This window comes from Mesoplodon mirus, assembly GCF_964341445.2.
Source record: "Mesoplodon mirus genome assembly, chromosome: 19".
Taxonomy (NCBI): domain Eukaryota; kingdom Metazoa; phylum Chordata; class Mammalia; order Artiodactyla; family Ziphiidae; genus Mesoplodon; species Mesoplodon mirus.
Window position 1 is genome coordinate 5,208,935 of NC_138995.1, and position 26,868 is coordinate 5,235,802.

General features: G+C 42.4%; 1 protein-coding gene across 1 annotated transcript in view; it reads right to left on the reverse strand.

Moving 5' to 3' along the window:
• Nucleotides 1-7,624: 7,624 nt before the first annotated feature.
• CDH13 (cadherin 13) overlaps nt 7,625-26,868 on the reverse strand; it is a 1,043,800-nt gene continuing 1,024,556 nt past the window's right edge. Inside the window, exons 12-14 of the mRNA XM_082607144.1 lie at nt 20,135-20,368; nt 16,090-16,308; nt 7,625-9,143 (exon numbers count right to left, since the gene is read on the reverse strand). Coding sequence (XP_082463270.1) covers nt 9,136-9,143; nt 16,090-16,308; nt 20,135-20,368 — 461 coding nt within the window. The 3' untranslated portion in view covers nt 7,625-9,135. The remainder of the gene's footprint in view (nt 9,144-16,089; nt 16,309-20,134; nt 20,369-26,868) is intronic.

A 26,868-nucleotide genomic window follows, 5' to 3' on the forward strand; every position in this document is an offset into this window, starting at 1 on the left:
TCTTATCACAGTCATTTCATTTTGCCAGCGGCTCAGCTTCATACAAGTGGAATCATACGAAAGCCCTCCTTAGAGCCTGGCTTCTTTCATTCAGCATGATGTTCCATGGTGTTGGGTGGGGAAGGTTTCTGGCTTGGTCAAGGAGGGAGCAGTGTGCAGGGTTAGGAGGCTGGATTTGCTATTTCCGGAGGGGGGCACTGCGGAGTTGGGACCTCAAGTTCCAGCCCGGCAGGTGGTCTTGGGATTGGGTCTTGTTGGCAAGGGGGTAGGAGAGCCCTAGGATGAAGACCTGGCGTGTTCCAGCAACGTTCACATTCCTTATCTCATTTAAGGACTGCATCTGGGGGTCAGTTCCAGCTTGGTTTTAGCTGCAGAGAGCCTGTAAGGGAAGAACCAGCATCTGTAACAAACCTGGGGGACCGGTCTCGGGGATATAAGACTCGAGTCTCTTCACCAGCCACTTACCTGCCTTCGCCCCTTACCTGCCTCCCTCCCTGCCCTCCTCCCCCCAGCCCCCAGGTTCCTTCCCTTGCCAAGGGGCAAAATATTTTATAATTGGGCTGTTGTTAACTGGTATTTAGTTAGCACTTTAACTGATGACTTAAAATAAACCACCCTCTGGTGTTTAAACTTAATTCTCAGAAGAACCCTGTGATAGAGTTATCACCATGTTATAATGTTGAGAAAACAGACACAAGAGGGACTAAGACTCTTAAATCAGGAGGTCAAATTAGGAAGAGACAGGACTTGAGCCCAGGACTTTCTGACTCTACCCTCTCCTTTTTCTATCGTTCTAGAATTCTCTGAGTTGTGTGAGTTTAGAGCAGGGTTATTCAACAGTGGCACTGTTGACATTTTGGGTCAGGTCATTCTTTGCTGCGGTGGGGGTGAGAGGTGCCCTGTACACTGTGGGATGTCGAGCAGCTTCTCTGATTTCTACCCACTAGATGCTGGTAGCATATGCCACCACCCCCTTCCCCGTCGTGAAAACCAAATTTATCTCCAGACACTGCCGAGTGTCTCCTGGGGTGGGGGGGATCACCCTCAGATGAGAAACGCTGACTTTAGAGGGATCTATAAACATCGCCTAGAGTTCTGTTCACTTGTTCTGCAACCATGAATTTATTTTCGCTTGGACCATTTCTTGAGAATTTTCCTCGCTCTATGTTGACAATGAAGGTTGGTGTGTTAGTTTCCTAGGGCGGCTGTCACAATGTGCCACACACTGGGTGGCTTAAAACAACAGAAATGTATTCTCTCACAGCTCTGGAGGCCAGAAGTCTGAAGTCAAGGTGTCAGCAGGGTTGGTTCCTTCTGAGGGCTCTTGGGGGAGAATCTGTCCCATCTTCTCTCCCAGCTTCTGGTGCTGCTGGCAGTTCTTTGCTGGCACGTCTTCACATGGCCTTCCCTCTGTGTGTTTTCTCTCTTCTTCTCATAAGGACACCCGTCATATTAGATGAGGGGCTACCCTACTCCCGAGTGACATCATTTGAACTAATTACACAGGCAAAGACCCTGTTTCTAAACAAGGTCGCATTCTGAGGTACTAGGGGTTAAGATTTCAATGTGTCTTTGGGGGGGGGGCACAATTCAACCCATAACAGTCGGTAAAGTTATACCACTTTACATTTGTATCCTACTTAGTATTTTATAAAGTGTTTACATAGAGCTCCAGAATCATTTAGCTCGTTAAGTAGTCAAGGCTGGGTGAGATTGCAGGCCCTTTCACTTTGGACCCCAATTTCTGGGGCTCCCAGACTCAGCACAGAAGCCTGGGTACCCACACCCTGGATTTCTAGTCAGGTCTGGCATATGGCCATGAGCAACACAGAACATGAATTAGCACTTGGATCTGGAGTTTTGCTGTGTGTGTGTGTGTTTCTGGCAAGAGACTTAAGGCCTTTTTATCCTGATTGAAATTTTCTTTGCATAAATAGCAAGCTAACTTGACACTTTAGTGGAGGCTTTTTTTCTTTTGCACTTAAGCAGAAAGACAGCATATTTTCTGTGTGGAGACCAAGGTCTTTTAAACAGCTGCTTTATGCAAAAACTCCACTCATTTATCGTCATGGTTGATATACTTACTTTGCAGGGTTGACATACCGAACGTAACTGAATGTTGTTCTACTAACAAAACTGCTGTGTTACGTGTGAGGCACTAGCAGTTAACCTTTAAGACTTTGGTTCTGAACAGTTTTTTTTACATCTTTATTGGAGTATAATTGCTTTACAATGATGTGTTAGTTTCTGCTGTATAACAAAGTGAATCAGCTATACGTATACATATATCCCCATATCCCCTCCCTCTTGCGTCTCCCTCCCACCCTCCCTACCCCACCCCTCTAAGTGGTCACAAAGCACAGAGCTGATCTCCCTGTGCTATGTGGCTGCTTCCCACTAGCTGTTTTCCATCTGGTAGTGTATATATAAGTCCATGCCACTCTCTCACTTCATCCCAGCTTACCCTTCCCCCTCCCCGTGTCCTCAGGTCCATTCTCCACGTCTGCGTCTTTATTCCTGTCCTGCCCCTAGGTTCTTTAGAACTTTTTTTTTTTAGATGCCATATGTACCTGTTAGCATACGTTATCTGTTTTTCTCTTTCTGACTTACTTCACTCTGTATGACAGTCTCTAGGTCCATGCACCTCAGTACAAATAACTGTTTCGTTTCTTTTTATGGCTGAGTAATATTCCATTGTATATATGTGCCACATCTTCTTTATCTATTCATCTGTCAAAAACCCTCATTTCTGTTTAAGTGTCATAGTTATGACAACTATGGGAGAGGGATGTCCTTAAATCATGAGTATGCTCTTGTAGGATGACAGTTTAGAAAATTCTGCCCTAAGAGAAGGCAGGGAAGCAGAGGGTAAAGAAGTAGTGCTTGCTTTAAAATAGTACATCGTTACACACTTTGGGAAATGCTGCTGAATCAGAGTAACGAGTCTCTTCTCCTTGGGGATGAATCTCAGACAGGAATTTCTGCAGGTACCGGATACCCGTTTTATATAGAACAATCCATCAGGGCACCAATAATCCTCGGCAGGGAAGATGCTGCCTTGCTGGTGTGAGGAGGGGCAGGGCAGGGATTCAGGATCCACTCTCGGTGAGGAGCAAAGGTAGGGCTTTGTTATGGAGAGAAAAGTCTAGTTCCAGCACATTTAATTTAGAAATGCCTTCACCCCAGTACCAGTCCTCCTGGCTTGGATTCCCTTGTGACATCAAGTTTTGCTAGAATCCCTGGCATGCACCCTGGGTAGAGCCACTTGGGACTTTGACTTGGGAGGATCTCTTTGAGGCTGTGTTTACAAAAGAACAGAAAACTGCTTTCATAGGGAAGAATGGTGTCACTGGTGGCGTTCTGATCCATCTTGAATCGCTTTGTTTTGCTTTTGGTTTGAAGTGTTGGTTTATGTTTCTCATGTTCATTGTGGCAATTTTCCAAATTAGTGTCACCATGATTGGATGACAAAGAATCAACTTCCTGGAGACAGAATGCCCAGGGAGGAAGGAAATGTTTCTTAGAGACTCTGACTTGCAAGTTTGGTTATGGTTTGCTTCGCTGATCCCGTCATTATCCAATTGTTTTGTCATCATCAATTTCATGTATTGTGTGTGATGATACAAACTCTGTTCCGTTCACTCCTGGTGACATATGTGTGGTGCTGGCTTAGGATAAGTAGGAAAAGTATTGGTGTTGGAGTCCTACATACCACTTACTAGGAGTGAGACGTGGTATAAGATAGTTTTAACTTTTGTGAACCTCGTTTTCTCATCTGTACAGTGGAGATAATCTCTGTTTCAACAGTCCATGAATTATATAAATTATATATATAGTTATATGTTACATATAAAATGTATAATATGTAAATACACATACATCAGTGTGTAAAAAGCTCGCCCATAAGAGGCACTTATAAAGTATTAGCATCCTTCCCTTCCTCTTTTTTGTTAAGGATCTTAATTAAGTAAACTTCTTGATGTCTATCTATCCTGTATCTATTTCTCTCTCTATTTCATTCTGCATCTCTCTCTGTCTGTGTATCTTTCTATGTATTATTTATCTATCTAGCGATCATCTATATGCTTTTTCCAAGTCAGAAGGATTTGACGGTTATGAAAGAAGAAAAGAGTTAGTTATTAGGCAGGCAGCACTTAGTTTTACTTTTTGTCTTTAAATATTATAGGCCAACCAGAGCACCATTTGAAAAAATACACCTTTGCTTTGTCACTGTGTTTAAACTGTACTAAAGCTGGTCTAAGACCAGGTACACACATTAAAAATCCCAGTCACCTTTATTTGACTATTTCACAAACAAGTTACAAATTTCATGGTAACTACAAAGTAAATCAAATGTTAATTTACAGCCCAGAAACTATAAGCAATTCAGTAACTAGGGCCCAAAAGTACTGTATCCAAAATAGAATGAAAAAATTTTTAAACTTTTATCCTTTTTGAGCATTTATGAGAATTTTTTTTTTAATTTCTGAAAATTTGTATCTTGGGGGAATAAATAATATTTAACATGAGAACAGTGTTGATATGTGCATGACAACACAAAAACTTTTTCATATAGCCTTCATTTTCAATTCTTTAATAATGACTGAATGCTGAATGACTTTATTTTCTAAAGGAAAGGCTTTAAAAAATAGCAGAAAATGGACATTTTCAGCATATACTACTTACAGGGCTTCTCTGAACCACTTTCTCAAAGGTTTTGTAGCTTCACAGTGATAATTACTGTGGTTTTACTACACCCGTTGCTTCTCACAGTATCCCTACCGACCAGCAAGCACTTGGGACCAAACAAAATTTCAAAGGCGTATCAAGCTCAGCAACCCTCCAACGATTAACGTTCTGATAGTGCTGCAGCGTAATAGGAAGAGGCTTTTCTGTTCCCGAATTTGATGAATATCTAAATGACTTCTGCTTAAATCACAGACTTATTCTTAATTTATAGAATTAAAGTTCTTATCTGAAATCCTTGTTCACACATTCAGTCCCACCATTTTTTTCTGTCTCTACATATTTCATATATGCTTTTCTAGAAACATAGTCAAAACTAGAGAATTTTTCCAGTAGTGGGCTATTCCATTAGCAGTAGGAAATACAATAAGGGTAACACATTATACATAGCAAAAGGATTGTTAATTGCCTTAGATGAACCATTATGAAAGCACTTTATCATCGCATTATGAGAGGTTCCAAATCTCAACAGCCAGATAAGGAGAGAAGGTGGGATGTATCATCTTGGTGAAAGGCGGGGCCAGATCATTATTATATTATTACTATTACTATTCTTTAGTAGTTAAATGGAAAAGGAAGTTCAGTCTTTCTCACGGCTCACCTTTCTCTTGGTGTGATTTTTTTCTCCTTGGTGTGATTTATCTGTTGACTCCTGCTTAAGTCAACTACACGTGAATAGGTTAATATGCTCCATCTTCAAAATCAGAAACTGCTTGGAGATCCTTCAGAATTTGTCTGTAGCCAAGCACAGAACAAGCTCTTGAAGACCCCGCGTGACTTTCTCCTTTAGCTTTCCCTCCGCTCAGCTGGTTGGGTAGTGACCGGCTACTTGGGAGGACAGGAGTTAACTTTTGGATAACTGAGATCTCTGATTCATCTGGTAGACTCCCCTCCTGGACCTGACAAGCCATAGAAGGGAAGGGAGGAAATACTTAAGAAAATGATATCTTGTACAGGAAAAATTTCTAAGGTTCCAATATTAATTTAGAATAGTGTTAATAAAGTTCTTAGAACTAAGAAGTAGTAGAAGGTCTGTTTAGTTGGTCGCGATAGATAGTGATGCTAATTGAGGCTTCAGACCAGGGCTTTCTGGTCTGAAGTAGACACTGTGTCTGAGAGTTGGGGGTGGCACGGGATATAGTGGGGACAGCATGAGCCCTGGAGCCACGTGGCCTGGCTTCCGGTTCTGAAGGCCACTTACCTTGGGCAAGCTGTTTGATTTTCCTGAGCCTCAGCTTTATGTGTAAGTTGGGGAAGATAATGGCACTGCCTCACACGGCTGTGGTAAGGATTCAACGAGTTAATAAGTATAAAGGATTTTATAGTGTGGGCACATAATCAGTAATCAATACATGTAAACTATTATTATTAATTGCATTTTTGTACCCTGTTCACACACACCAGGACAACTGTAGACCCTTTTCTTCAGAATCACCTGGAGAGCTTGTGTACAGGTAGAGTTGCACTAAACTCAGCATCAAACATGGTGTTGGTAACAATTTTTTAGTTGCCAATCTTAAGATCAATGTATTCATTTTCGATAAAATGCAATCTGAGCGACTTCGAGAGTTCCATGGTAGATGGTTATTCCATTTATCGGACTGCTTAAAATGTGCTTTTGAAAATCTGGAATGAGTCACCAAAATTTCTAAAAATGTTCTTTAAGAATCAAAGTCTTATTTGATACCAGGTGATACTTACCATGAAACGTAGCTGGATTTATTTTGTTATGATGTTCAGATCTGCAGGTGCTGCTGGAGTCTCAGGGCAGGTGCATCTACCTGAAATGATGTCCACTTGGAGAGAACTGGCAGCAGTGAAGGTAACTTTTATAGAAATTAGAAAATGTTCACATGTGCTTATTAAAACAAATCATCTGAAATACTATGTCAAATGGGGAGAAAATGTAATTTTTAATTAGCTAAGGTGATTAATACACTAATAAAAAGAAGGTGTGACTGTTCATTCAATGAAACTAAAATCCTCAATCTTGTGCTCAGTAATGGGAAAGCAGTTTCTGGCTCTTTTTTTTTTTTCAATAACCTGGACTAAAATAAAATGCAGTGGTAATTGTGAAATAATGTTTTGATTCTACCTTTGGTTTCAGTAAACAATGTAAATGTATTCTAGCAAGTTAAAAACACCCTATGATTCAGGAAACGCTACCACTTTGGCTTCTAAGAATTGGGCTATTTTGTTGTTGTTGAAGGGATTAGAAAGAACAACATGATAGAAATATCTTGTCCTGATAAGAACTCTGGGGACAGGGAATATACTTAAATAGGGGATGATTAAGGCACATCCTGCTTGTTGATGAAGTGTGCCCTATACTCTTGATTTCTCTGTGTTCTCAGCTAAGTTGAGCTACCAGCTTGATTGGTAAAGTGCAGGAGAGCCTGTGGGCTTGAGAGAAAAAGGCGAATCTTACACTTGCATACTTGAGTGGATGGGTCACTCGAGGTCTGTATTCCTCCCCACGGAGGGCCCCGGCTCATGGAAGAGGGCGAGATTTCTCATGCTTAGTTAGCTAGCCTTTGAGCCAGGCTGCCGTCTGAGGGTGTTCCCAGGTGTGTTCCAGGTTGAGCCCTCCCCCCGCCTTACGGGAAGAGGGGAGCGAGGTCCACCAGGGAGACACAAGGCTGCGTCCTGTGAAGCCAGAAGACGAAATCTGGTAAAGTGTGACTGTGCAGGCTTGGACCCCCTGCCCCCGAGCCTGCTCTGTGCACTGGTGGGGGCTTCTGGCTTTACAGACTTACCCACTTAACAGGAGACGTCAGGGGACCCAAACGGCCAGCCAAAAAGGTGACCTTGCACTAGGCCAGACCCAGCAACAGTGACATCAGACACAACATAGAAATCAGAGAAAAGCTACTGTCCAGCAGTTTTAACCACCAACACCCATTTATTTTAATGAAAAAAAGTCTCTGCATTCTATATGCTCCAAAAAGATTTACTATCAAAACAAATACAATATATATGGAACTCTATCTGCATAATTTCACTACAATAAAGACAACATATGACTTCTAGTTCCTACAGAAGGTGAACTGAAAAGCACAAGTGCAAACAGAGATTGCATAAGAAAGCGTGTGCGCGCGTGTGGTTAAAACCTTTAGTAAGCAACTGCATTAAAATATGCTAAGACACTTACCTGACCCTAGGTCATGGTGAGCTCTAAGAAAAAGCCACAGGCTGTCACTAGTTTTATCTGCTAGAAAAATTTGGTGTGAGCTTTGATGGTTCAGTTACAGTTTATCAACAAGAAGATAATCTCAGTACAAGCACTAATCTCCTTACTTTTACATGCTCACAGAATAAAAGTCAATTACTTTTCATACATAATGAACATCTTTTATTTTCAGGTTTGCAAACGACGGTCGTCGATTCACACAAAAGGGTACTTTTAAAACTACCTGTATTTACTCTATTGTATGCATGTATGTATGAAACGAACGGTGTGTATGTGCATAAATGTCTGTCTGTACATGTGGGCAGATATATGTATACACGTGGTACCTGATGACCTCTTCGGATGCATGTATGACCTCCACGATGACACTGGCTGTTGTACACATGCCGGGGAGGGCGAGATTCTCTGTCATGACCCGGGCCCCCAGAAGACCCACTGGGAATGTGGGTTCTGGACGGCTACCACCGCGGGTGCAGAGACGCCCGTGCGTGTGATGGTGAAACGTCCGGCTCTGCTCCTCACCTCTCTCGCTCGGGCTCATCACCACACAGGATGGCAGTGAAAACTGCTCGTCGTCCTCACTCTAAAGAGAAAGGGCTCTGTCTCTGCTCTCCCCCTCTGCGGACCGGCCTGGCTGGTGGGCTGGTGGAGAGGCGGCAGCTCTGTGGTCCGCCCTAGTGCTGAACCTGATGCTGAGGCCCTGGTGGGGTCGGCTGCTATAGCTTCCACCCCTGCTTTGCTCAGCCTCTCAAGGAAGGGTGACATACCAAAACCAAGCTTCTCCTGTAGAGTCTGTCTCTATAAATACTGGGTATATACACGTATAGATACACATACATATACAAATACTAACCCACAGACCAAACTGGATGTGTGGAGTGCTGACTAGCAACATGGCAACACATCAGGAAGAGTTGTCACTGTTCCTCCTCCCAGAAGGTCAAGTTCTATGCCATGATCTTTAAACACTCAGGGAAAATTCAGAGGATTCCATTAATTAAAGGAGAAAGGGAGATGCTGTCAAAATGGTGAAGTACAGACTAAGTGAAAATTGCAAAGAAAACAAAAATCTGGAACAATTGAGGCCTAGTTGTGAAGTTTGAGAGCTGTAAACTGCAATCTTCAGATCTGGATTTTTTTTGTCTTTTTTTCCTGTTGCTATGGAAACTTGGTAGTCAAGCTTCAGATGTCAGGAGTTCTCACAGACCTGAATGGAAAAGATTCAGAGTCAAGTCAAGAAATATAACAACTCTACTCAAAACATTTTAGCTAAATACTAGATACATGACTGACAAGCTATAATAAATGCATTTATAAATATTGCACTACCTTGGGGAAGTTTTTTTTTTTCCCCTAAGCATAACGTTTCAAGAGAGAATGAATTGTTCCACTGGTTTATGTCTTAAAAAGCTGGACTCCTCTGAAAACGTGAATGCCAGACACCTCATCTCAGACCAGCCGCAGCCACTACTGCTGCTTCACTGAGCCCTATCTCCTGCAGGCAGCCCAGAGCCTGGCTATTTTATAGACAAGCCTACTTGGTAGCTTAGAAATTGACGATCATCCCAGATATTTTTTTTTTGGTCACACAGAAGAGCAAGATAGTTAGTGGTGGTTCTCCACAGATGGTGTATAAACTTCTGATGCTTGCTGTAACAAATGACCACAAACTCAGTGGCTTAAAACCACACAAATTTATTCTCTTACACTCTGGAGGTCAGAATTCTTATGGGGCTAAAGTCAAGGCGCTGGTAGAGCTGTGTTCCTTTTGGAGGCTCTGAGAAGGTAGCCACCCCTTCCCTTTCCAGCTCCCAGAGGCCACCTGGGTTTGGTTGTGGCCCCTTCCTACATCTTTGTGGCCTGCATCAAAGTTTACTGAGGTTGCCAGACTGTGCTTATTCTCTAGGTTTTACACCAGCTGAGGGACTTCTACTCGGCCTGATGATAGTATGAATGGAAATAGCTCAGTTCTCTGCCATTTTTGCTTAATTATTATTATATCTTGGAAATGTACAGGGAAATGGTACCACTAAGAACTCGTGTTACAAAGAAAGAAAAATGTATAAAAGGTCAACCCACAATGCAAGTATAGTTTATTCTGGAATGAACTGAATGCTGGAATATAATGGGTTATTCTGTAAAGCTTAGGGCTTTTCATTCTAAATCCGTTAAGGCAGCGGTCCCCAGCCTTTTTGGCACCAGGGACCAGTTTCGTGGAAGACCATTTTTCCACAGACTGGGGGCCGGGGGCGACGGTTCAGGCGGTAACGTGAGCGATGGGGAGCCGCAGATGAAGCTTCGCCCGCCTGCCCGCCGCTCACATCCTGTCTTGCGGCCCGATTCCTAACAGGCCCCGGACCGGTGCTGGTCCGGTCCGCAGCCCGGAGGTTGGGGAACCGTGGGTTAAGGGGTGGCTCAGTATGAACCTATTCTGCATGCCATTGATTTTAGAGTTTAAAGCAGTCACGTATCTGTTTGGAAAATGTAGAGCTGCTGCTCCAAATTTTAGATAAAAAGTGTTTGTAATGTGACTCAAGTCTAAAAAAGACGATATTGAGAAAGTTAAGGGTGAAAGCTGTTTTAACAGAAAGGGTCATGGAAATGAACATGCTAATTGAGATGCAAGTTTTCATTATTTTCTACACCTAGGGATCTTTATATTGCTTGACAAATGAATTCCTTTGGGGTTAGGAGTCGTCTGAACTCATTTAATTGCCTTTTTTTCAGTTGAATTTTTTATTGCCCTTGCTACCATCGCCGTAAACTCTTTGGTTACCTGGGCTCCAGTAAACTATATCCTTCAGATTCACCTATATTTGAAGAAAGACTGGAAAAGAACATATTAAATGGCATCACTAATTTCATTTAAAAATATTTTCCTGTGTGAGATCAATAACTTAAAATAATCATTTTGGTCATTGAGAAAAATAGGAAAAAAAATTTTGGCTGAATAAGATCGACTACATTTGAAACTCTCCAATCCCTTTTTGTCAACTTAGACTATAACCTATCTCCTGTGACAGTTGAGTTGATTACATGAAATAGTCCATGATTATGTAATGTTTTCAGCGGTGCATGTGCGAGGTCGGAGGTCGACTGTCCTTGTCCACGAGCTTGTACTCCTTGGGGGGATCGGCTCTGTCTGCAGGCAGAGCACAGCCTGCTCTACTTGGGCTCGGTGCTGCCAGGCCCTGCCTCCGCCCATAACATATTTCACAATGAAAAGGAACAAAATATTAACACACTCAACGACATGGACTGTATGATTTCATTTGTAGAAAATTCTAGAAAAGGCAAGAAACTAGTAAGAGAAGGCAGATCACTGAGAGTCTGGATTGGGGGGAGGGGATCAATAGCAAAGGGATACAAGGAAACTGCATCTTGATTGTGGAGTGGCTACACTTTACCAAAATTCATCAAACTGTACCCTTAAAATAGGTGAATTTTATGGAATGAAAATAATACCTCAATAAAAAGCATTAGAATGAAAAGTATTTCCAGTGGCTGTTTTTGCTTCTTGGTCACCTCTTTAAACTTCTTCATTGTGATCAAGATTACAATTCAATGCCCTCTCCTTTCCAACATAGAGACATTTAATTTTGGTACTTGTTCAAATGGTTCACCTGATCTGTCCTTTTATATTCTTGCTCTTGCTGATTAATTAGGCCTAAAACAATGTTCAGGAAGGTTTCAGCACAGTATTCTTCCTTGAACTTGCCTTGTCACACCACACAGAGCCCTACAAAAACCCTAATGGAGATGCCAGCTTGCGTCCTTGGGAGGGTCTTGGGGGAGAATTACGCATCCCCTCAATGTCATCAACACATAATTTAAACAACAAAATTGGCAGTGAAAATAATTTCATTTACATTTTCTATTACTTTCAATGTCAGTAGTTTTACTTCCTTTACTTTTAGATGTCAAAGAAGGAAGTGTGTATCTCTCAGTTCAACTCTCAGATGCAATAAAGCCACCTATGGTATTGTAATAAACTGAAATGTTATTATCTTTTTCCACAAGGGAGGCAGTCTAATGACGAACACCAGCCTCCATGGGCCCTTTCTGAGCATCAGTGTCTCATCTACAGAGTGGGATAAAACCATCAGGGCAATGACGGAAATAAAGAGAAAAGCCACAGAACATGGGGTGTTTCGTTAATGCTAGTCTACTTGGATCAGAATGTTGTTTGAGAGCAGGAGGAAAACCCATTTTCTCTTCCCATGTTGGATGACGGGACCCCTGCAGTTTATGAACAAGGCCTTAAAGAAGGCATTGACACACTTTTTCTGCCAAGAGCCAGACAGTAAAAATGTTTTCGGCTTTTCGGGCCAAAGGGTCTCAGGGGCAACCACTCAGCTCTTTCTGCGGTGGTGGCAGAAAGCAGCCACAGACAGTGTATAAATGGACCTGCTGTGTTCTAATCAAACCTTAAAAGCAGGAAGTGGCTTTATTCGGCCCTCGGGCTGTAGTTTGACAACCACTGCTTTAAAGAAACGTCAAACAGATTCTAGATTGGGATTGACATATACACTAATATGTATAAAATGGATAACAAGAACCTGCTGTATAAAAACATAAATAAAATAAAATTAAAAAAAAACGAAACCAAAAACCAGATTCTACCACATCCCTAAATCCATTCAAGGACAATGTCTGGGTGGGGACGTCACCTTGCTCTTCCACCTTACAACCTAATTTCAGTGCTCTTCGGGCCCACGCCCCACACCTCGCTTAATGTTTTAGGCCCATTTCTGTGTGCCCTCTTGCCACTGTCACGTTAACAGCTGCACAGGTGGGTCAGCCACTTGGACCTTGCTCTTAGGAGAGAGTCTGAGCCATAGGACAGCCATGGTTACTTATTCCTCACATGCCTGCATGATTAGTTTCACTCTTTTCCTGTTAGGAAGAACAATTTGGACTAGGTCTATAATAAAACAGGAACCATTATATTTAGCAGAGGCATCTCTAAGGTTCAAATGAACATTATTAAATAATCTTATACCTCTGATATAAGGCCAGACTTAGGTTCGTTTTGAAGCCAGACAGATGGGTGATGACACCTATTCTTAACTACTTTGGGGGCTGAAACTACATGTCTTGTGGTGCAAAACATGGGAGGGTCAACTGAGTACCTTTCCAGCTGTGTAGGGAGATTCAGGGCTCCTTTCTGAGGATGATTTTGGCCTGATCTCAGGTGCCCTCACCTGCAGTGGGATAACCAGGTGGCTCTCCATTTAGGTGAGAACAGAAAGCACAACTGATATCTCAAACACAGAATGCATGCATCTGTCTTCTCTCAATGATACTATTTTGAGTATAAAATGAACATGAGTTCTTTAGGAGTTATCAGGATTAACTGTGATCCACGAGCTCAGCTGGCAGAGATGAGAAGTGAGCCATCCTTGGGAACCTGCTCATTACTGATGCCTGTAGGTCAGGGGTCTCCAAAGTAGGGCGAACAAGAAAATCCCTTGTTGGGAGGAAGCAAATACTGCCATGGCTATTTATATTCCTTTTAATCTAAACAGACAGATTACATCTTACTAATATTTAATACATAGATTTGGAGTAGCAGGCATGTGTATTATCATAAAATATATTGTGTGAAAATATACAAACACTCGGTGTGTGTGCTGGAGGCCACTGTCTCTTGGGATGTTGGTTCCATGGGCTGGATGGGCCTGGGAGTCCGTATTTCAACAATCAGCAGTAGGAAGTCTCCATTTAAAAACCTCCCTGGCCATCTAGAGGTGCTGATAAATGAGCAGGGTCCTGCAGAGCCTTGGTTCATCAAGAGTCAGGCTTTGATGTTGTGTAATTGTATTTATAGAGGGTGACGTGTGAGTGGCTACTCAGCTATCTTCTCCATCTGTGTACACACACACACACACACACACACACACATGCACACATGCAGCATTCTTATTTCTGTACAATCACCCTGGAAGTACTGCCCTCTAGTTTACCCAGACTCTGCTATATGTGAACTCCAATGGGTCTCAGAACGCAGACCCAGTGCTGGGCTCGCTGTCTGTCCAGCGCTCATTTGAGAAGCTCATGGAAAACATTCCAGAGGTTTACTGCAGTAGAGTTAGTTGGTCAGAGCAGGACACTAAATAATCCACATGCGTCTGTTGATAGGGGAATACACTGTGCCTAATTCCTGTGATGGGGTGGGATGGGATGCTCTTGAGCAGTTAAAGTGAATGAACCAGAGCAGGGGTACCTGGCTGGTGCACCATAGTGCGTTTATATGGCTCTCAAATTAAGAACAGTTTCACACTTTTAAAGGTAGTAAAACACAGATAACAGAAACAAAAAAGCCATAAAAAAGAATATGTGACAGAGCCCTGATGTGGCCCACAGAGTCCAAAATATTTGCCACCTGACCCTTGATGAAAAAAGTTTGCCGATCCCTGAACTAGAGCAACATAGATGGAGCTTGGAAATGTAACGTGGAGAGGAAGAAAAGCGAGTTGCAGAACATCAGGCTCAATATAATATGGATTAGATCAAGTTTGACAAACTGCACAAAGTAGAACTATATGTGGGGTGTGCGTGTGTGTGTGTGTGTGTGTGTAGTAACAGTATAAAACAATGTCCACACACACTCTAGCTCATGATAGCTATTGTCTCTGGGGAGAGAGAACAGGAAATGAAACTAGGGAGAGGAACATAGGGGATTTCAGCTTCATCTGTAATATTTTATATCTTGAAGAAAAAGGAAGAAGGAAGGAAGGAAGGAAGGAAGGAAGGAAGGAAGGAGAAAGAAAGAAAGAAAAAAAGAAAGAAAGGAAGGAAGAAAGAAAGAAAGAGAGAGAGAGTGGGGCTTCCCTGGTGGCGCAGTGGTTGAGAATCTGCCTGCCAATGCAGGGGACACAGGTTCGAACCCTGGTCCGGGAGGATCCCACATGCCGTGGAACAACTAAGCCCGTGAGCCACAACTACTGAGCCTGCACGTCTGGAGACTGTGCTCCGCAACAAGAGATGCTGCGACAGTGAGAGGCCCACGCACCATGATGAAGAGTGGCCCCCGCTTGCTGCAACTAGAGAAAGCCCTTGCACAGAAACGAAGACCCAACACAGCCATAAATAAATAAATAAATAAATTTATACCAAAATAAAGAGAGAAAAAGAAAAAGAAAGAGAATACAAGAATGAAAGAGAGAGGAATATATATTTCTTCCCTCCCTCCCTCCCTCCCTTCCTTTCTCCCCACCTCCCTTGCTCCACCCATCCACCCACCCATCAACCCATCCACCCATCCATCCAACGAGACACTCCTCACTGTAAGGTCTCCTCTTTAGTTCTACGCCCAGGACTCTGGCTCAGCACAGCTGTAAGTGTCTGACGTTGGAATATGTGATTTCCTGTTGACTCCACTCACCACTGTCACCAGGATACAATAACTTCTTTATTTTCTAATCATCAATTTCTCAACCTCCTAATTCACAACAACACAAATAACCTTCTCAAAATGTAAATACTGAGGTCCCAAAGGCTTTTGAATGGCATTAGCTATATGTGAATAATTTCTAAGGTTAAAATTGGACTAGTATGCCATAAATAGGAAATATCTGACGCACGTATCTATTCATTTCATGCTCACATTATTCGGCATAATAATTCATTTGTTTAAAATAATGCTTCATTATGTCATAGTCATGACTAACTACTGGTCAGTGAAAAAATGTGTGAGTTATGCATTTCTCTCTTTTCCTATGGCCTCAACCTCTCTCCATGCATTCTCATGACTCTTCTTAAAAAGGTATGGAATCTCCTTTAACCTCACTAAAGATAATTCCGCACAATGCAGAGAGGAACAGGGCCCTAGTAGACCAGTTAAGCAATCTGGGCACATTTGTATGAGCTCAAGTTCAGGTGCATCTGCAGGAAGTTTCTTACCACCTGCTCTGTAGGACGGCCTTGGGTGCCTTTGTACCGTTCCTCACATTAGTGGGCAGGGGGATGTGAAGGTGCCTTTCACCATTAGTCAGAGCACTTTTACAGGTAACACTCTGTTACACCGACATAAACTAAACATGAATGTTTTCCTCTGGGATAAATTTTTTGGGAACGATATATGGAAAAACAATAGCTTTGGTGAAGTTACGTTTTTGTACTGTGCAGGCACTGGAGTTTGGTCAACTTACGAGCTAAGCTGAAGAAAGACAGGAGCAGGACTGCGGTTGCGCTGAAGTGCGGGGCCCCTGCCGTGTTGCAGTCCACTTTGGAATTCTTGCAGGAACACACTTGTACCCTGAGGTCTGTGATGTTCGTCATGGGTGGTTTCCCTGAATCTGTCACCATGATGGGCAGGTGGTAATTTGCTTTGTTCAGATTTTGAAGAAGGCTTACCAGGGCGTGCGTATCTATGAAGACAAAGGGAGGCCTTCATGAGAGAGGGCTGGACCTTTCCAAATAAAAGAGTGGAGTTTCAGCCACTAAACCCACACAAAACAGGCAGTTTATTCATTTAACTAGAAGAGTGCTTCAATATAAATCCATTAACATCAAATAAAAATAAAGATTCACTTCTTCAGTTGCAGAAGTCACATCTCAAGTTTCTGGCAACCACACATGGCTGGTGGCCACCACACCATACCAGGAAGTGCCAGATAAAACACTTCCAGCATTGAGGAGTTCTATGGTTCAGGGCTATTATAATCAATTTCAAGAGGACCCACTTTGTGAAGATGATTGAGTACCAAGAACTCCTCCCTGAAAATTTATTATACTGATAAAGCCATCCTCACAAAGATCACATTCAACATTTAGAAGAAATAATGTAAAAATCCACGCTCGAATTGTCACATTGTACATCTTAAATATATACAATTTTTATTTGTCAATTAAAGGTCATTAAAGCTGGGAAAAAAAGAAAAAAAGGAAATTGTCAGCTTAGAGCATTTTTATATAAGAATACAAATTCAAATCATCAAAATACATTTTTGGAACAACAATAACAAAAATCCACTCACTCTTTTTTTAAAATTTTTATTTATTTTTCATACAGCAGGTTCTTATTAGTTATCTATTTTATTCATATTAGTGTATTTATGTCGATCCCAATCTCCCAATTCATCCCACCACCACCCCCCCGCACCGCTTCCCCCCGCCTGGTGTCCATACGTTTGTTCTCTACATCTGTGTCTCTATTTCTGCCCTGCAAACCGGTTCATCTGTACCATTTTTCTAGGTTCCACATGTATGCGTTAATACACGACATTTGTTTTTCTCTTTCTGACTTACTTCACTCTGTATGACAGTCTCTAGGTCCATCCATGTCTCTACAAATGTCCCAATTTTGTTCCTTTTTATGGCTGAGTTATATTCCATTTTATATATGTATCACATATTCTTTATCCATTCGTCTGTCGATGAGCATTCAGGTTGCTTCCATGACCTGGCCATTGTAAATAGTGCTGCAATGAACATTGGGGTGCATGTGACTTTTTGAATTATGGTTTTCTCTGGGTATATGCCCAGTAGTGGGATTGCTAGGTCACATGGTAATTCTAGTTTTAGTTTTTTAAGGAACCTCCATACTGTTCTCCATAGTGGCTGTATCAATTTACATTCCCACCAACAGTGCAAGAGGGTTCCCTTTTCTCCATACTCTCTCCAGCATTTGTTGTTTGTAGATTTTCTGATGATGCCCATTCTAACCGGTGTGAGGTGACACCTCATTGTAGTTCTGAAAAATCCACTTACTCTTAAGGTGGGTAGGTCCCCCTGTGTTGCTATGGGGATGGGTTCTATAGTCTAGTCTCTATCAGGCCTCAGCCTGCACCCCTAGGTTTGGGAGGGAATCCGTAACACAACGCACAACTTGGAGACTGGATCTTTAAGCCCACGTTTGGTGGGACTCTCTGCAGTTACCCGGGCCACTGGGCAGCACTCAAACGTGGCCCCCCCACCTGGCACTGTTTTTGGCCTTGGGCTATTTGCTTTTCAATCACTCAGATGACTACGGATTTTTTTTTTAATAAATAAATAAATTTATTTATTTATTTATTTTTGGCTGCATTAGGTCTTCATTGCTGCACATGGGCTTTCTCTAATTGTGTTGACCGGGGGCTACTCTTCATTGTGGTGCATGGGCTTCTCATTGTGGTGGCTTCTCTTGTTGCAGAGCATGGGCTCTAGGCACACGGGCTTCAGTAGTTGTGGCATGCGGGCTCACTAGTTGTGGCTCACGGGCTCTAGAGTGCAGGCTCAGTAGTTGTGGCGCACAGGCTTAGTTGCTCTGTGGCATGTGGGATCTTCCTGGACCAGGGCTCGAACCCGTGTTTCCTACACTGGCAGGCGGATTCTTTTTTTTTTAAAATTAATTAATTTATTTTTGGCTGTGTTGGGTCTTTGTTGCTGTGCGTGGGCTTAGTTGTGTTGAGCGGGGTCTACTCTTCATTGTGGTGCGTGGGTTTCTCATTGCAGTGACTTCTCTTGTTGCAGAGCATGGGCTCTTTGCACGCAGGCTTCAGTAGTTGTGGCATGTGGGCTCAGTAGTTGCGGCACGTGGGCTCAGTAGTTGTGGCTTGCGGCCTCTAGAGCGCAGGCTCAGTAGTTGTGGCACACGGGCTTAGCTGCTCTGCGGCATGTGGGATCTTCCCAGACCAGGGCTCGAACCCGTGTCCCCTGCACTGGCAGGCGGATTCTTAACCACTGCGCCACCAGGGAAGTCCCTTTTTTTGTTTTTTAACTGTTCCTTTCTGGGCATAAACAATGCTAAGTATTCAGAAAAAAATTCTGGGACAAGAAAAAGAATTGAGAAGGCATTTTAACTATTAAGTAAAACCAGGAGGGAAAAGAGAGTGTGATGACCTGAAAACAAAAAACAGAAGTATTATCCCATCCAGAAGTCTACAGCAGCAGAAATAACCAATGTGGATGATTACCCCAGTGAAATGGAAGGTTAACACGAGGAACATTCTCTGATCTCCCGCAAGGAGAGGAGGAACTCTTAAATGAGAAAGTTCCAGCTGGAAAGAACTGGGGATGATTATTCAAATGAGCTACAGTCACAAAAACTAGCAAATAAAACACTAACCCCTCAAACAAGAGAAGGGCTGTTTTAATTAAAAATAATCAGTATAACAAAATTCATTCTTTAAACAGCAATAAAATAGACAAACAGGCAAAGAGAATCAATGACAAGAGAAAGACACCAATAAAATGAGATATGAGATAAGGCCATAACAATACATGTGACATTTTTTAATAGAAAATTTTATGTATGACTGTACAATACATTTTCAAAACTTAATGAAATGGGTAATTCCCCATCCCTCTCAAAAACTGTACCGCTGAAGTAAGAACAGGGAGCCCAGCCCTGACTGGGTCAATCACAGGATGAATTCGCTATTGATGGCAAAGTGTATATAATGTGTGAGTTCCGGTTTTGGGCCTTATTGCGAGGCAAGGTGATCTTAGTAGTGAGTTCACATTAGCCATGGGGAGGGAGGTGGAGGGGGTGTAGTGATACAGAGATACTTGTTAATTCAATACATGGATATTTCAGTCTTAATAAGGCAGATGATAGTTTTAAATTTAAAATTTTAAATTCCACCTGTCCATGTGCAGGGACAGGTAGAAAGGGACATTGCTTCCAAGTTTCATAAATGAGGGACAGGACAGATGGGAGAAGATATCAAAGTAGAAAGTCAAAGTCAAGGTCATTTTAGAAAGTCAATTCTGAGATCTGCAGCATAAAATGGAAGTTGGAGGATTAGAGGTTAAGACTTTCTGAAGGTTCTCATACTGGTGCTTCTTAGGAAAGCAAGCATAGCATGGAAAATCTCTGTAAAGTGCTGGTGAAAATTAAGGTAATTAAGGTAAACACAGAGGAGAGGCAGCTGAGCCAAGACCCCTGGCTTTTGAAGGCTGAAGACTGGGTGGGTGTGGAGTGTAAAGTATGGGCTGTGTAGTATACAAGGTACAGCACAGAAAAGAGAGGAAGCGAAAGAGAAAACTTTCATGTTTGCATTTCTAAGGAACAGATATTCAATATTTTTACAAATAGTATACAGGTGCTGGTAGGAAAATTGTCAGTATTTGTAATGTGTGAATAGCTTGAAACAAACCATGTGAGGACACCCGAGAGCATAGAGGAGGAGGAACAGGCTGGGAACAGAAACCACGCCAGGGAAACTAGGCTTCAAAGCTGAAAGATAACTATAGAATGTTAGGCGGACTTACTGTTGATCTTGGAGATCTTCCAGACTTTATCAGGAACAGTTGGTTTATGGATTTCAAATTTGAAAGGATCTGTATTTGGGTGAAGATCCTTATCTGAAGCTCCCAAAATGACTACGCTGAGGTTTTTGGCGTCATCACAGACCTCCGCTACCGTGGGGTAAATGAAGGGCGCGTTGTCATTCACGTCTTCCAGAGTTATCAGCAAGGTCCCAGTGCCAGTAGCGGGAGGGTTGCCTACAGAGAAAGGGGGGGGATGTTAGCACACAACCAGCACAATGCAGGGGTCACTGTCCACAGTACCTTTCCCCAATGTGCCAGATGCCTTTACTGTTGTCACCAGGTTTCAAACAGGACGAACAGGGATAGCTTCCATCTTTGTATAAAGTTTAGTGGTTTAAAAAGCTTTTCAGGGGCTTCCCTGGTGGCGCAGTGGTTGAGAGTCCGCCTGCCGATGCAGGGGATGCGGGTTCGTGCCCCGGTCCAGGAGAATCCCACATGCCGCGGAGCGGCTGGGCCCGTGAGCCATGGCCGCTGAGCCTGCGTGTCTGGAGCCTGTGCTCCGCAATGGGAGAGGCCACACAGTGAGAGGCCCGCGTACCGCGCAAAAAAAAAAAAAAAAAAAAAAAGCTTTTTAGTATGATCTCTAGGTCCATCCACGTTGCTGCGAATGGCATTATTTCACTCTTTTTTTTTTTATGGCTGAATAATGGTCCATTGCATCTATATACCACATCTTCTTTATCCATTCATCTGGTTATTTTTTTGGATTTTTTTTTAATTAAAAATTCTAACCCTAAGCCTACTGAGTAAAAATAATTGAGTGGCATGGAGTTCTCTTTCTAACAGGAGGATGCACTGATGCATGCAGCACAAAAGAGCAAGACTTAAAGGTTCAAGATCAAATGGTTTTGGTGGGGGGTGGGCGGTAGGGGAGAGGGGCACAGATATGAAGAAACCTGTTTGAGACATATGCCCTTAGCAAGAGATTTGATCTTTTTTTTTGTTGAATGCCTATATGTGATTTCATGACCTTGTTTTCCCAGTTATTAATTTCTAGAGGCCTATACCCATATTGGGAGACAGTACTTTCCTACATTGTCATTTTAACTGGAGTCTGACATTAATTCATTAGGTTTTGAATAATTATGGGTTACTGAAGCAAAGTGGAAAGCATCCTGCATGTATATATTCACTTCTAAGTGAAACTTAATACTATTTGGATATAATATTAGAAAGTAAAAACTGATGTTTACCCCCTTATATCCATTCATCTGTTGATGGACACTTAGGCTGCTTCCATGTCTTGGCTATTGTAAATAGTGCTGCTATGAACATAGGGGTGCATGTATTTTTTTGAATTATAGTCTTCTCCAGATATATGCCCAGGAGTGGGATTGCACTTAGATTATCATACTAAGTGAGGTAAGCCAGACAAAGAAAGACAAATATCATATAATATCGCTTATATGTGGAATCTAAAAGAAAAGCCTTTTATCATATGTAAGACTTTTGATTGACATTCTTCAGACTTCACCTGTAGAATGCTAAGCTTTAAACATACATGTCATACCATCACGTTGAAAGTCACTCAAAGAATGGAGATGAGAAACAGAACTTATCCTCGCTTACCGAATTAAACCTTTTATCTAAACAGCCAAGTATTTGCATGTTGGCAGTGTAGACAGGATGGCAATTCCATGAGAGATGACCATATTCCATATGCAATATTCCTCTTCACTGACTGGGAGGTTGACTACGAGAGGAAGACCTAATCCAGTGTTTTCTCTTGTGGGTGATAAAGGGTCTGGGATGGCTGGTGGTGCCCCTGGGAGCTGGCATGGCTGGCCCAGGGCACAGGACAGATTTAGAAAGGCCGGTTATTGTGGTTACAAAAGGTGAAAGGGTGAGGAGGGATAAATTAGGAGGATGGGGTTAATAGATACCCACTACTATACATAAAATAGACAACCAACAAGGACCTACTGTATAGCACAGGGAACTATTCTCAGTATTTGTAAGAACCTATAATGGAAAAGAATCTAAAAAAGAATATATATATGTATATACATATATGTACAAATATATATATCTCTCAATGTCTTGTACTATACTCAATATCTTGTAATGTAATCAATATACTCAATATCTTGTAATAACCTACAATGGAAAAGAATCTAAAGAAGAATATATCGGGACTTCCTGGTGGCGCAGTGATTAAGAATCCGCCTGCCAATGCAGGGGACACAGGTTTGAGCCCTGCTCCAGGAGATCCCACATGCCGCAGAGCAGCTAAGCCCGTGCGCCACAACTACTGAGCCTGTGTTCTACAGCCTGCGAGCCACAACTACTGAATCCGCGTGCCACAACGACTGCAGCCTAGAGCCCGTGCTCCGCAACAAGAGAAGCCACTGCAATGACAGGCCCGCGCGCTGCAACAAAGAGTAGCCCACGCTCGCTGCAACTAGAGAAAGCCTGCACAGCAACGAAGACCCAAGGCAGCCAAAAATAAATAAATAAGTAAATAAAAGAATATATCGAGGGCTTCCCTGGTGGCGCAGTGGTTGAGAGTCCGCCTGCCGATGCAGGGGACACGGGTTCGTGCCCCGATCCCGGAAGATCCCACATGCCGCGGAGCGGCTGGGCCCGCGAGCCATGGCCGCGGAGCCTGTGTGTCCGGAGCCTGTGCTCCGCAACGGGAGAGGCCACAGCAGTGAGAGGCCCGCGTACAGCAAAAAAAAAAAAAGAATATATCGATATCTGTGTGTACATATATATATAACTGAATCACTTTGCTGTACACCTGAAATTAACACAATGTTGTAAATCAACTATATTACAAAAAAGATAAAAAAATCTTCAAGAAAGATAAACTTAATGTTCTAAACAAAAAAATTTTTAAATAAAAATGCAGTAATTCTCTGCAAAAAAAAAAAGGCAGGCAGGTTCGTTATGAGAAATGAAGTCACTAACTGGCTACTGGGGCAGTTAAGCAACCATAATATAATCTTTGGGCCTTATTTTTAAAGGCTTGTTTTTTCTTTCAATATTTCAGCTATTTCTTGAAATGTTTTTCATTTTAGGGAATGTTATTTTAAGACGTCCTTATAATCACCTATGCCATGTCTTTCACTTAAAGATCAGGGTGTTTAATCTTAATAAGACTCAGTGTGGCTTTATTTAACTTCCTCTACACTCATTTTTACTCATCTATGCGTTAGAGGTTTGCTCTTGGGACAAACCATTCATTAATAGCTTCTAATTTTCTGTGAGAAAAGTTAGAGCCAAATTTTCAAGCCACAAATAGTAAGCATACAGATTTGCCTCATTCCAAAAAGGGTTTGATGCACCTCTGGAATTACAGTACTCTAATTTTGTACACTAGGACTAAGCCCACGTCTAGCTCCCTTTTTTCCACCCATCCCCATTTGCACTTAACCAGATTTCCAAGCTTAATTTTATTTTATCTGGTACTATGTTTATTTTTTTAAATGTACATTAAGTTTAAAGTCAATTTATGAACCACATGGGGGCTGGAAGGGGAGTGAATGTCTCAGCTCAGAGTACAGGTGTCAAGGGCAAGGCAAGGCAGGGTCTGACAGAGTCCGTTGATAAAGAAACAACGAGCCCTTTGCAGATCCGGGCAATTTATTACTTACATAGACACTAGAAGGACGAGTAGGCAAAGGTGGCTCTTGTGCAGGTGACGCCAAAACGAAAGGGGCACGTGACCAAAACACGAATGAAGGGAGGCCCTGTTGCTGGGGAGCCAATTTCAAGCTGCTTTTCAGCAGGTTTATAGATGCAGCTGCAGCTGAAGAGGGTGGGCAGGAAGCCTGGTCTCTTGTCAGACCTGGGAAGGTGATGAGAAACGGTTTGTGACAGCCTCCCAGGGGACATTGGGAGGTGAGTGGGGAATGGACTGTTGCAGCTCCCAAGAGTTTTGCCAACACTGTCATCAGCTTCCACCAGGGGGCTGTCCCTACTGCAGGGCATACAGAGGGGTGGCCAGGGGATGCGGCTGGAGACAGATGTCTGGTCGGGCAAGGGGGCCTTGACTGTCACAACTAGTTGCTTGTACTGATGTTCCAGACTCACGAAACCACCGGAGTTTTTCAGAAAGGCAGTGGAACAACCTGATCTGACTTATTTGTAGAAACACACTATGGTATTGACAGGAGATGGTGGGCACTGGAAGCAAGGAGACCAGCAATAGATTGAGTCATGACGGGCAGTGTGAACAGCAAATAAATGTCTCATCTTGTTGAGGAGGCACTCAGATGAGGCTGCCAGAGAAAAGCGGAAGGTAGTGGGGAGTAGAAAGACAATGAACTCAGCTTTGACTGTGCTAAGAGCCCGTCAAATTCAGTGCACCCACATGGAAGTGCTCAGAGCTTGGGAGACATGCCAGGGCTGACTTAGCGATTAGGGAGTTGTCAATGTAGATGCTTTCGAAACCTTTCTAGCAAATTAGGTTACCCAAGGTGAAAGTGCAGAATGACAAAGGGGTGGGCACCTTAGGAAACCCCAAAGAGCAGATTAAAAGTTTAAAAAGCAGATGATAGTTTCTGAAAGACATAGGGGAGATGAACTGGAGGAGGCAATGATCAAGAATTCAATGTGTGGGCTTCCCTGGTGGCGCGGTGGTTGGGAATCTGCCTGCCAATGCAGGGGACGCGGGTTCGAGCCCCGGTCCGGGAAGATCCCACGTGCCGCGTAGCAACTAGCTCCGTGAGCCACAACTACTGAGCCTGCGCGTCTGGAGCCTGTGCTCCGCAACGAGAGGCCGCGATAGTGAGAGGCCCGCGCACCGCGATGAGGAGTGGCCCCCACTTGCCACAACTAGAGAAAGCCCTCACACAGAAACGAAGAGCCAACACAGCCATAAATAAATAAATAAAAATTAAAAAAAAAAAAGAATTCAATGTGTTATGGCGCACAAAAGGATAAGGAGTAAAGAGAACCAATGGGATTTTGCAAGGATGATATTACTGGTGACTTGTTTGTTTGTTTGTTTAACATCTTTATTGGAGTATAATTGCTTTACAATGGTGTGTTAGTTTCTGCTTTATAACAAAGTGAATCAGCTGTATGTATACATATATCCCCATATCTCCTCCCTCTTGCGTCTCCCTCCCACCCTCCCTATCCCACCCCTCTAGGTGGTCACAAAGCACCTATCTATTTTCCATTTGGTAGTGTGTATTATGTCCATGCCACTCTCTCACTTCGTCCTAGCTTCCCCTTCCCACTCCACCATGTCCTCAAGTCCACTCTTTATGTCTGCATTTTTATTCCTGTCCTGCCCCTAGATTCATAAGAACCTTTTTTTTTTAGATGCCATATATATGTGTTAGCATACGGTATTTGTTTTTCTCTTTCTGACTTACTTCACTCTGTATGACAGACTCTAGATCCATCCACCTCACTACAAATAACTCAATTTCGTTTCTTTTTATGGCTGAGTAATATTCCATTGTATATATATGCCACATTGTCTTTATCAATTCATCTGTCGATGGACATTTAAGTTGCTTCCATGTCCTGGCTATTGTAAATAGTGCTGCAATGAACATTGAGGTGCATGGTGTCTTTTTGAATTATGGTTTTCTCTGGGTATATGCCCAGTAGTGGCATTGCTGGGTCATATGGTAATTCTATTTTTAGTTTTTTAAGGAGTTGTCATACTGTTCTCCATAGTGGCTGTATCAATTTACATTCCCACCAACAGTGCAAGAGGGTTCCCTTTTCTCCACACCCTCTCCAGCATTTGTTGTTTGTAGATTTTTTGATGATGGTCATTCTGACCGGTGTGAGGTGATACCTCATTGTGGTTTTGATTTGCATTTCTCTAATGATTAGTGATGTTGAGCATCCTTTCATGTGTTTGTTGGCAATCTGTATATCTTCTTTGGAGAAATGTCTATTTAGGTCCTCTGCCCATTTCTGGACTGGGTTGTTCATTTTTTTGATATTGACTGGTGACTTATTTGGGAGTGATTTCCATTAATGGGGAAGAAACAAGCTTGAAGGAAGCTGATCAGTGGTTCATGAGCATGAGAAGAGATACTCTTAAAATTTTTTTTTTAATTTTTAATTGAAGTATAGTTGATTTACAATGTTGTATTAATTTCTGCTGTACAGCAAAGTGATTCAGTTATACATATGTATACATTCTCTTTCATATTCTTTTCCATTGTGGTTTCTCACAGGATTTTGAATATGGTTCCGTGCGCTCTACAGTAGGACCTTGTTGTCTATCCGTTCTGTGTAGTTTGCATCTGCTCATCCCGAACTCCCACTCCTTCTCTTCCCCACCCCCCCACCCCTGGCAACCACAAGCCTGTTCTCTATGTCTCTGCATCTGGGGAACAGATACTCTTTAGTGGGGCTGGTGGAAATTTAAATAGATTAACACCCAAAGACAGTTCAAGAGTAAACATTCAAATTAAGTATCTGCTAAAATAGGAACACAAATGTAATTAATCATCAGAAGGATGGCTATTTCTAATGGTGGCAGACCATCAACTTTTGTTAGCGCAAGAACTCAAAGGAAATGCATAATTACTTTGAAGTTGGTTTTTCACTGTCAGCTTTAATAATTTGGTTGAACTTCTTTACTGAAAAAATATTTTTCTCTTTTTTATGGAACTAATTGAATATCTCAGAGGAATCCATTATAATTTTTTCACTCTGAATATAATATGAAGTCATTTGGTACAGTGGATGAAAAGGCA